The sequence below is a fragment of the Grammomys surdaster genome, unplaced genomic scaffold (assembly GCF_004785775.1).
Source record: "Grammomys surdaster isolate TR1022 unplaced genomic scaffold, NIH_TR_1.0 258, whole genome shotgun sequence".
NCBI classification, from domain to species: domain Eukaryota; kingdom Metazoa; phylum Chordata; class Mammalia; order Rodentia; family Muridae; genus Grammomys; species Grammomys surdaster.
The window spans coordinates 1,861,679-1,874,220 of record NW_021604699.1 but is presented as its reverse complement, the minus strand read 5'-3'; the positions used below and the strand labels follow the sequence as shown (position 1 = coordinate 1,874,220).

Sequence of the window (12,542 nt, the reverse complement as noted above, 5' to 3'; positions counted from 1 at the left end):
AGAGAGAGAGAGAGAGAGAGAGAGAGAGAGAGAGAGAGAGAGAGAGAATATGAACCTAGATAAATGCACGGCTGATCCAGGCCGTGTTATATGCTCTAACCACTGTGTCTGTTGCCAGCCTGTATGAGACAGAACATTAAAGCCAAAGCAGAGACTAGTTCCATAAACAACCACAGAGTAAAAATGTTACAGTCTCTATCCTAGAGTCATTATCTTCATCATTTTTTTTTCTTACAGCTACCCTTAAAAGCATGGGCATGGTTAGTTCCAGACCTATATAGATAGGCTGTACCTTAGTCATGTTAATGTCCCAGTCTCTGAAGGTTATACTTAGTAAACAAGAGGTGGAAGGGATGAAATACGTATTTTGCTAATTCAAATTCATTAACATGCCCATTAAATATTTGGTTTCTATTAAATATCATAGAAAACTTCTGTCAGTGCTATAGTTTAGGTGCTGACTGTCCTCAAGGACATCTGCATGTGAAAGGTTTGATTACATGTGATGGTACTGGAAGCTGGGTTATTTGGGCATGCCCTTAAAGGGAATACTATTGCATTGCGTCCTGCCTCTGATTGCTTTTTGCTTTCTGTTAATGTTCTGCCATACACTCCACCATGACAAGATGCCTCATTAGAGAACCAAAGCAATACTCACCACCAAACCTAGGCAACTTAGAACAAAATCCCTGAAATCAAGAGCCAAAATGAACCTTTTTTCTTGTAAGTCAATTATCACAAATACTTAGTTATAGTAAGAGGAAGTAACAGAAAGTTAACATAGTGGTTAAACCATAGGTTACATTTAAATTGGGCAAGTAACTTATGATTCCTTTTCTTCCCTAATTATACTACAAATAAAAACTAATAAAAGACAATCTCAGCTGCCACATAAAGCCAACAGGTAGGAATGACTCACTTAGGTAACTGTCCTAGCACTCTGCCTACACTACATCATACATCAACAGACAGAAAATGGCAAAACCCCAGCTCCGTTTCAGAATTCCTGGAGTAGGTACAACAGGCAAACCGGTAATGAGTTGCTTGTATATGGACCCTGCTTTGGTCTCTTTGCCAAGACTATTCATTCAGCTTGGCCACAGCAAAACAGTCAGAATTTTGGGGTTGCCACCAAAAACAAATAGCCACTCAGATTTAAATGCATGAGCTCCAAGGGCATTCAGGGAAATGGTAAAGGAACAGAGGAGTTGAACCAAAGGTGCCACTGAGCTCAGAGGGCCTCTTACATCTGCTACATAGTTTATGCAGCAGAAACATTTCTCAAGCTAAAAGTTTGCTAGGGGCTTGCCTGAACAGCAACTGGAGACCCTCAGGAGCATCAAAGCCACCAAAAAGTGGGAGAAAACAGCAAAGTGTAAATCAGGGAAAGACTCCTGTTGCTGGAAATGACACAATGCTTGTCACATTCTGACTAAAATACTGCTGGGTGTACAATGGTATTTTATGAAAAAAAAAAAAAGAATGCAAAAAAAGTCAAAGAGATTTCAAACTGCATATCTGGTTGAGATCAGCTGAGAAGTAGTCCTGGGCTAGTTCTCAGTCTAGACAATGACAACCACCCACGGAGGATATCTGGAAGAGAACTGGGCTTTGGTTTTATCACTCTGCCCCTTTATCTACTCCTACAAACACAGGACATCAAAGACTAGCAGCACAGAAACCTGTTTTTGAGAACTGAAGGCATTGGTTGGCACCCTCCAAAGTCTATCAAGCACAGAAATAAGCAAGTGGAAACAAGACATTCAGTATGTTCTGTAGGGCGTGTGTCTGCCTGGCGCTCACTTATGCACTCCTCCTTTTTAATTCAAGGCTAAACAAATATATCTTTTAATCATTTTCGTGGAAATGAACAACTAATTTATATACAAATAAAAGAACCATGTTGGCTTACAATTTCTTCCCAATAACACCATCACTGGAATCAGTGTCTACAGGGATCACTGTCTTGCAATCCAACGACAGACAAAGGCTCTCAGAATAGTGTTTTTTAAAACCATAACTCCTATCATACATTGCTTGTAAGTCACATAATAAAAACAAAACTTCTCAAGGTTTACTAAAGGCATTATGGATAGGACTAAGATATGGATCAGCAGTAGAGTACTTGCCTAGCATGTGTTAAGTCTTGCATTTAATTCCCAGCACCAAAAGCTTTGTTTCAGTTTGTGTTATTTAATTTAGTTTATTTTGTGTGCATGTATGGCTGTGCACCACATGCACTCTGTGTATCACATGTCCTGGAGACCAGAAGGCGGCACTGGATCCCTTGGAACTGGAGTTATAGCCAGGGGTCTACAGTGAAATCAAATAATACTGTTGTACTAAAAGAACATAGCAGTAAGATGACCCCTCATGCTACTTTGCTACACTCATAGATCAGTGCCTTACTCAGTCATCACCGCAGCAGACAGGAACGGTTGCAGAGACCCACAGCCAGCCATGAAGAGAGAGCCCTTAGAAAACACTGGTGAGATGGAGGACACCAGAAGAACAAGGCCCACTGAATCAACTAAGCAAGGCTATACGAACTCAGAGACACAGACATGCACCGGGTCCACTGCATATATATTATAGCTGTCAGCTTAGTATTTGTATGGACTCCTGAGTATGTAAACTAGGGAGGGATCTTTGAATATTGTGCCTGCTCTTGGAGATCTTTTCCTTCTGTTGGGATGTCTTGCCTGACCTCGATGTGATGGTTGTGTTTTATCTTAGTATATTCTATTTTGTCACGTTGGGTTGTTACCTCTTAGAAGCCTGTTCTTTTCTAATGAGAAACAGAAAGGGAATAAATAGATCTGGGGGGAAGAGAAGTGGGAAGAAATAGAGGGAGAGAAAAACTGTAATCAGGTTATACTTATGAGAAAATAAATCTTACTTTCAGTAAACGAAAACAAAATAAATAATACAGAGAAAGTAAAAGGACCATGCATGACAAGGCCTATAACCCAGATATTAAGTAATTTGAAAACTATAATACAATACTAAAAATAAAAAATAAGAACATTTTTTCTATTAAATTCAGTATTTCCCAAACTAAAATAAAAAGAAAAATATAGACAACAGAAACTAACTGTCTCTCTCTCTCTCTCTCTCTCTCTCTCTCTCTCTCTCTCTCTCTCTCTCTTTCTCTCTCTCTGTGTGTGTGTGTGTGTGTGTGTGTGTGTGTGTGTTCGTGTCTGATGAAGCCTAACCATCAACATCACCACTTCTGGTACAACAAGAACAACATGCTCTCAGACCAAAACACTGAAATTGAATCCAGAAATACAACGTTGTTAAATGATACCATGGGGTGGAAGTCATTGAACTTCCCAGCATAGAATACCATACAAGGTTAGTGAGTCTGTTTCTTCACGACATGAAAATTTAAGAGAGTAAAAATAAGAGGATCCCTGCTAGTTTAAAAGATACTTAAGCGGGTCAAAGTAAAAAGAAATCCCATCAATTAATATCTTGATCTGAATACGATAGCACTAGGAAAGTTTGGGGGACGACTGGAGACATTTGAACATGACTTGCAATTGAATTGAAAATGAAAAATTCTTACTAATTTTATTAGTTGTTCTAGTAGTATTATAGTTATATATATAAATGCTCTTATGAAGGAGATTTATACTAAGGCATAAGGAAAAAAACATGCTACTTGAGATCTGCTTTTAAATTGTATCATAAAATGCAAACTAACCAGTCTCAAAATAAATCTAATATACTGATAAACCAAGTATTAAAAAAACCTCTCATAACTGTGAAATTCTGGTATACTGGGGTTGGCTATTCTAACAACAAATATACTGAGAAATCAGAGAAACAATCTCATTCACAATAGCTACACACACATAAAAAAAAACTATGAAACAAACAAAATCTTAAAATAAATCCAAAAATGTGAAAGATTTATAAAATAAAGCTGTTAAGACACAGAAGAAATAAATTGAAGGAGATTCCAAAAGATGGAAAGGCCTGTAATCACAGCCATCCTACCAAAAGCAATCTATAGATTCAATGCAATTTCTATCAAAATCCTAATACAATTCTTCATGGAAATTGAAAAAGTATCTTAAATTTTACTTGCAAACAAACAAACAAACAAACAAACAAACAATTCAGAGTAGTCAAAATAATCCTGAACAATGAAAGACTGAGGGAGCTATCACCATCCCTCATTTTAAGCTCTACTTGAGATCTGGAGTATTAATTAAAAACAAAACAAAACTGTGTGTGTGATATTGACAGAAAACAAGCAAACTGATCAATAGAATAGAATTGAGGATCTGGATATGTTTATGTACCTATACTCGACTTTTGACAAAGAGTCAACAATACACACCAGAGAAAATGTAGCATCTTCAATAAACGGTGCTGGTCAAACCAGAGGGTTCCATGTACAATTAAGTAGGCCCTAATCTTTCACCCCAAATAAAACCCAATTTCAATGATCAAAGACTTCCTAAGACATGACTCCTTAAACCCCTTTCTGTTAAGAGGAGAAAGTAGAAAACACACTTCACTGTGTAGGCACAGGACCTTTCTGAATGGTATTCAGAGCGCAGGCATTAAGACCAGCAACAGCTGATACATGGGACCTCAGGAAACTAAAAACCTTCTGTGTTGCAAAGGACACCTCCACTCATGGGAAGACAAAGTCTAAATAATGGGAAAAGAAACTTTACCAGATATACATTTGACAGGATTTTTGTCAGGAATATATACAAGGAACTAAATAGAAACCTAAAATAAAAATCAGATTAAAAATTTACGGCATGGAACTAAAAGGAGTTCTTAAAAGAAGACCTATGAATAAGAAACATTTTTTAAAATACCTATTCATTGTTGGTAGGAATGCAAACTAATTTCACTATGAAAAATCAGTGTGAAAGTTCCTCAAAAAGGTACAGAAAGATCTCCCATATGATCTAGCTATAAGATTCTTGAGCATATACCCAAAGGACTCTATATTCCACTACAGAAACACTTGTTCATTCATATCAATGGCTGCTCTTCATAACAGCAAAATAATAAAATAGCCTAGATGCCCTTCAATTCATGGATTGATATTGAAAATATGGTACATGTATATATTGGAATATTATCTAGCTATAAAGAAAAATGAAATTCACAGGTAAATGGATAGAGCCAGAAATAATCATTCTAAATGAGGTATCCCAGATCCAGAAAGATAACACACTGCCTGGTTTCTTGCATATGTGGATCTTACCTTTGAATTTCCAAACATTTTACATCTGGAATATATATAGTGGGCAGGAAATATGTACAAGACCATGGCAGGAAGGTGACATTTCATAGGAAGTGGTATAGAACACAAGTTGTATGAAAGGGTAAAAACAAATATTGAAACAGGAAGGTTAAATGGGGTATGAATAGGAGAACAGGGAAGAAGAGGGAGCATGGGAAGAGATAACTAACACAAGACCTTTGAAAATGCAATAAGGAAACCTACTCTTGTAGAACTTTCACAAAATGCATATATTCACATATATGCATATATGTGTGTACACATATGCATACATGTACAAGTAACACAGTGGAGTTAGCCTACAATGAAGGTATGGGGACACAATGCCACAAGCCATAGACAAATAAAAAGCTGAGCGACAGGTGTATATTTCTTTTCAAGTTTCTGGTCAGTGAGGTCTCACAGACCCTTCCAGTTTCATCATTTCCACTGCTACTGTCATTGTTCTTAGTTTCCTCAAGAACCTGATGGCAAGACATGGAAAAATCCATCTGGCACTAACCTAGAAACCTTATCTCTACTATCTAGCTTTCATATTCTGGAAGATGCTATATATGCTTCAGGGAAGAAACCTCATCAACATTCTTACCTGGCTGTGATCCCATGAGTCATAGTAACTGGCAAGACATGACCACTGGTACAAAGTGGCAGGAATGTCATGGGACTAACCGACACACTTTCCAAAAGGATTCAAAGTCTCTTCCATAAGAGAACTTATATCTGACTGTTGAGTGGCACAAAAACCCATGGATGGCAAGATCCTAGAGGAGAACCATCATAATAACTTGCACTCAAAGTTCTTATCTTCATCGACATAGATTAGTGCATTTCTCAGTCTTCATTAGAGACATTTCTTTATGTAGATGGATATCAATATAGGGACCTACAACTGATCAATGTATAAAGAGACAGGAACGTTCAGCTCTAAATTGGACATCTATATCAGAGCTCCCTACACCAAGGTTCAGGAATCATTGCACAGAAGAGGGCACAAAAAGACTGTAAGAGCCAGAGGAAGTGAATGAATATTTGTCAGATATAATAACTCTGTTGTACACATGAATTCACAGGGGCTGGGATTATATATGTAAGACCTATCCAATATCAAGCCAACACAGAAGTGGAGAGATGTTTATAAAGCTCCACCCCTATGTGAGGAGCTACTGAGAATTGATGGATGTTGAGGAGGGAAGTGTGTATTAGTGACTATTCTATTGCTATGATAAAGCACCATGACAAAGGCAAGTTATAAATACAGGGTTTACTTAGGCTTATGGTTCCAGAGGGTTAGGACACAGGTCCTGATGACAGAGTGAACACGTATTTGCTTGAGAAGGAAGCTGAGAGCTTCCTTTTTCTTGAACCAAAAGCACAAAACAGAAAGTGCACAAGGAACAAAGGTCTGAACCCCCAAAGCCTGTCTTCATTGACATATTTCCTCTAACAAGGCCCCACCTTCTAAGTATACCCAAACTGCACCTCCAACTGGGTACAAGTAATCATATGACTAAGATTTTGGGAGAGACACTCAAACCACCACAGCATGTTAGTGTTGATCCAGGATACAGGTCCTGAAGTGTTACCCATTCTCCTTTAGATGACCCCACTCACCCAGGCACAGTACTAACACTAACACACACACATGAGAAAGGGGGGGGGGGGGGAGGAAGGGGGGGGGGGGGGGGGGGGGAGGGAGGGAGGGAGGGAGGGAGAGAGACTGATTAATGGAATAAAAGAGAGGACTGAAAAAATGTTGACAGTGGTGTCAAAAACATATACTGAAGACAGCCTCTTTAATGGTGTTGGGGAAATGGTATCCACGTGTTGGATATACATAGAACGAAACTAAATCCCTATTTCTCACTTGGTTTTAAAAAACAAGCAAACAAGTAACAACAAAAATCTCCAACCATCAGGTACAAAATGAATCCTGAAATTGTGAAAGTGTTCAAAGGAAACAGAAAAACCTTTCAAAATACAGGATCAAGCAAGGACTTTCTGAAAATGACTAAAATTATTCAGGAAACAAAACCAGGATTTTACAAATAGGATTGCATGAAATTATAATCCTTGGTACAGTAAAGAAAATAATCCCCAAGGACATAGTCTATAGAATGGAGAAAAGCTTTGCTGATGATACATCTGACAGGGGACTGATATCTAGAATACGGATGGAACAAAAAACTACATACCAAACCTCATAGTAGTTCTAACACATGGGAAAAGGAAATGAAAGGGTACTTCTCAAAAGATGATCCATAGAGGCCAAACAGACAGATGAGAATATGATAATCATCTTTAGTCATTAGAGAAAGTCAAACACAAATACACTGAGATTCCACCTCACTCATCCAAGTATGATCATCAAGAAAAGACAAACAACAAACAGTGCTGACAAGGATACAAGGGTTGGGTAGGGAGAAAGAACCGTTATACACTGCTATAAGCCAGTGCAGCCATTATGAAGATCCCTCAAAAGATGAAAAATAGAGCTACTATATGACCCAGATATACCATTACTGAAAATACACTCAAAGGCAGCTAAGTCAGCATCCCAGAGAGATGACCTGCAAATCCCGCTTACCGCAGTGTTCTACACAACAGACAAGTTATCAAGTTAGCATAGGTGCCTACTAACAGATGCATGAATAAGGAACATGTGATAGATTATAGATGATAGATAGATGATTTAATAAACAACAAGCAGTTTTATTCAGCACAATTAAGGATGAAATTGTGTCTTTACATGAATAAAGATGTACTGGAGTTCGTAATAAGTGAAGTAAACAGATCCAGATGTCACATCTTCTCCACATACACACAGAGGGAAATGGAAGGGAAGCTACCTGAGAGACAGGAACAGGAGGGGCTGGACAGGAAGTAAATAAAATTAAAGGACATAACATATTTGAAAAAAATTATGAAAAAAATCACTTTGCACAATGAGTATGACCAGGTAAAATAAATTAATGAAAGAAAAGAAAAAACGATTTCTAGTATACACAAGTCTACATGTGATATGACCTCATTGTACTATACTCATGTTAGCAAAGAAAAACAGACTCAAAGAAAATACATCACAATGTTAACATGATTACCTTCACCAGTAAAATAACTTGTTTATTATTTCTAGTTTTCAACAATATCTTTTCTCTTTCTATAAAAAAACAAAGGAGCCAGATTTATGGCATGCTGATAATGTTTTCAAATTGACTTTGTCAAACTGACTATGATAATTATTTTGTACATGCTATAAAGTAATTAAATTATTATATACTAATATCAGTATGCTCTTTGTTCAATCTGAAGCTCCCCACATACTTCTAGATCAGTGGTTCTCAACCTTCCCAACACTGCCACCCTTTAACACAGTTCCTTTTGCTGTAATGATCCCCAAACTTAAAATTATTTTCATTGCTACTTCATAACTGTAATTTTGCTACTGTTATAAATCATACTATAAATATCTGTGTTTTACAACGGTATTAGGCATTCCCTGTGAAAGGGGTCATGATCCACAGGTTAAGAACCACTGTTCTAGAGGAAATGTTTGGTAAGTACTGTATCTGCACTACAACAGGAAGCTGTTCACACAAGCTCAGGTCTCTCTGATTGCCAAGAAACAAATCCTGGTAATGCAGAGCAACATCAGTAACACATCAGCAACCACAAGGCACCTCGGGTTACCAAAGAAGAGACTCCCCTTGGTCCACTCCCTCCCAGTGTGTACATCTCACCTAACCAAAGTCCTAACTTCCACCTACAAGGAAAGAAAAATATGAGATACTCACTTAGTGAAAAGAGGAATTTGTTTGTTTTTTAAAAAACAGTAAGAGTTAAATATCAAATATTTAAACATATTAAATATTAAAAATCTGTCTTTCTGAAGAAGGTGTAGCCCTCTAATATACAGTTAAGTAAGATGAATAGGTATGGATGGGTAAGGTGGCTCAGTGGACAAAAGTGCCACCCCCAAGCCTGACAGTCTGAGTTCCATCCCAGGGACCATATGATGGAGAAAAGAATTGACTTCCACAAGTTGTCCTCTGACCTCCACACAAGTGCTATGGTATACACACACACACACTCTCTCTCTCTCTCTCTCTCTCTCTCTCTCTCTCTCTCTCTTCTCTCTCTCTCTCTTCTCTCTTCTCTCTTCTCTCTCTCTGTCTTTCTCTCTAGATAAACAAACAAATGAATGTCATACAAGTACTTAGTTACAGGGACTTTAATTTTTAAAAATAATAATTGTGGTAAATTTTATTAATGTGTATTTATATATACTAGTAATATATAAAAACACATATTATATATTTTCAATACATAAAAATAAACTAAAGGCAGTTTATAAAAAACCTACTCGTTATCTTTCACTGCAATATCTAAAACTCTGATAACACAATTTTTCTTTCTTCTAATAGGATGTCAGAGTGAGCAGTTGTGACTGTGTTTGTCGGGGCCTCTGGGGCAATGGCTAAAATCAATGCCACATCTTCATCAGGCCTTTCCAAATAAAACACATAATAGGGACCATTTTTAGAATTAGGCACATGAGTAAGATGTGATATCTGTAAAGTGACTTAAAGAATTCTAGAACTTTGCCCATTGGGATTCAATTTCTTATCAGCCCCAAAGACTGAGCATCATGGAGAGGTATAGGAGTCTCCTGTTTCACATGTAAGATGGGTCAGCAGAGCTTTAGAGACAAATATTTATAGTACTAGGCCTTCAAAGAGATTCCAGCCTAGTCTGCAACAAATATTTATGGTACGTTTTAAACCTCTACTTTTATAAATACAGACCAAATGTCACACCCCATAAACATGCGGGAGCACAGTGTCAGGTTTCCACAGTGGAAGCCCCAGCAGATGGTTCTCAGGGCTGCCTTACCTGAGAGAGCATCTTGAGCTTCAAAGAAGGTACTGAGGCCACCCTTCACATACGCCAGACTACCCTCGCTCTTCTTGTTGGCCTGCCTTTTGAGGTTGGTGACTGCCATCTTGAGCTGCTCAAAACTGAAACAAATTAAAAGAAATCCACTGTCTGAGACCCCTGACGAGATAATGCGTTCCATGTAAAACACTAGACATGCTACAGTTCCTGTGAAGCGTATTCATTAATTCAATAACTACATAAAGACAAAAAACTTTGTAAATTCTTATCTAGATCTGAACCTTTTATTTATTGTGATAGCTAAGAGATATGGAACTAGTCTTATATCTACAGATGATAATTGCAAGCAGGTCAGGTCCCTAAGACGTACAAATGTAGATATAATATACACGACTTGACAGACAGAAGTTCTGAGTATCTTCTACTGGCCTAGTTAAGGTGCTATAGTTCAAAACCACATTTTCCCACTCCCTCATGCAAGTGTCCTGGAACCCTGAACACGACACTCATCTCACCACTCAATACACGGTCCTCTGTCCTTAACGGCAAAATTACAGAAAGCCTGTGGGTGACTCGAAATTTAACAAGAATCAAGAAGCAGGGTACATGAGGGGCATGTGTGAAGTATCATGATAAAACCCACCACTGTATGTGCTAGCTTAAAATTTTGCAACAAAGCAACAAAAATGAGGCCATACCGTTGTATCTCCATCAAAAGCTGAGGGAGAAAAGGTATTTTGGAAATTCTATTTCCACCTGATATGACAAAAATCTGTTAATATAATCCGCAATATTGCTTTAAGTAGTAACTCCATACACAAAACACATCAATTCTGAGTTATGACAAAAAAAAAATGTGTCCATAGTGAAAAATTAAAGCAATCTTCTACAATTATAAACTGACTCTTATAGAACTTGCTTTAAAACATTATCAGACCAAATTTATGTACTAAAATACCAACTTTTCTTCATATTTTCTAATGATGGTTTTCACCTCTGTAAGTGAATAAATTGTTAATATATACTTTAACCCACTGACTTATAGAGAATATACATCTTAAGTAACAACTCTTTATCTAAATGTTTTCACTAATGTTGCTGTTTTAAATCAATCTGGCAAAAAGTTACAAATGTGATCTTTATAGTATAGAAAAATGTCAAAGGAACACGTGACCTTGGAAAGCCAACTACCTTCTTATTGTCACGTATCACTAAATCGACTCAGGTTTCTGTGCTCTGAGATCAGGAAAGGCATTTCACACAGAATCACCGTCTTCATGTGACTGACAAGGACAGTCCTCTACTTAGTTCTCTAAGACTACAGGTAGGATCAGGAATAAGTCTTTTAAAAATGACATTTTACAAACACAGAAACAGACAAACTGACATTTAGGGACTCAAGCAAAATCAACTCACAGACCTACAGCTATGTCACCATCTGCAACCAGATTTAACTCGGTGTTACTGCAGAAGCCTGCCATCTGAAGCCCCTCAGTGCTCAGGATCTGACGTCCACATACCTGGTGTTGGAGTGATTCTCTATGAGATACCAGGCTGCTGAAAAATTCTCACTTGTAAAATCAGCACTCATGCCATGGAATAACACTTCTAAGTTCTTCTGAGGAAGTTTACATCTAAAGAGAAAAAGAGTTAAAATGCATTACAACTGCTCTGATACTAGCATTCCCAAGAACTACACAATAAATTAATATACAAGCCTGCATGTTTACATACAATAAGCTATCAAGAACATATTTGAATATATGTATGGAATATACTTTCTATATTATGACTGACTTCCTACCATGTAAGTTTTGTTGTGGTAATTTGACATTTAAAATTAACCAGTGCAAGTGGCATCATTTCTTTACCCTGTCATTGTCCTATCTGAGATGAACACTGGCTTGTCATTGTCCCATCTGAGGTGAACACAGGCCTGTAATTGTACTAACTGAAGTGAACACTGGCCTGTCATTGTCCCATCTGAGGTAAACACTGGCTTGTCATTGTCCTATCTGAAGTAAACACTGGCCTATCATTGTTCTAACTGAGGTAAACACTGGCCTGTCATTGTCCCATCTGAGGTGAACACTGTCCTGTCACTGTCCTGAGTTGAACAGATGTTTGTTATTCCTCAGGAAAAGTTCACACCATGTCTCTCCTGACCAGACCCTGTCCCTAGGCATACAGCCTTCCAGGCTTTGCTGATGACCCACATCCCTGCTTCCAAGATGAAGTCCAAGTTCTCAATCCCACATTCAATAGTTTCTCTGTACTAAACCTGCTCATCTCTTAGGACACATTTCTGCAACTCCAGTTCTCACACTAAAAGCTTCAGAGCCTCAAACAGATTATACCCTCTGGTACATGT

The 12,542-nt window shown here is 37.8% G+C and overlaps 1 protein-coding gene across 3 annotated transcripts in view; it reads right to left on the bottom strand.

Moving 5' to 3' along the window:
- The window catches only part of Exoc2 (exocyst complex component 2), a 164,251-nt gene that overhangs the window by 106,714 nt on the left and 44,995 nt on the right, over positions 1-12,542 (bottom strand). For all 3 annotated transcript variants that reach the window (XM_028775674.1, XM_028775675.1, XM_028775676.1), the window contains exons 5-6: positions 11,692-11,805; positions 10,169-10,293 (exon numbers count right to left, since the gene is read on the bottom strand). In XM_028775674.1, the coding sequence (XP_028631507.1) occupies positions 10,169-10,293; positions 11,692-11,805 (239 nt within the window). The remainder of the gene's footprint in view (positions 1-10,168; positions 10,294-11,691; positions 11,806-12,542) is intronic.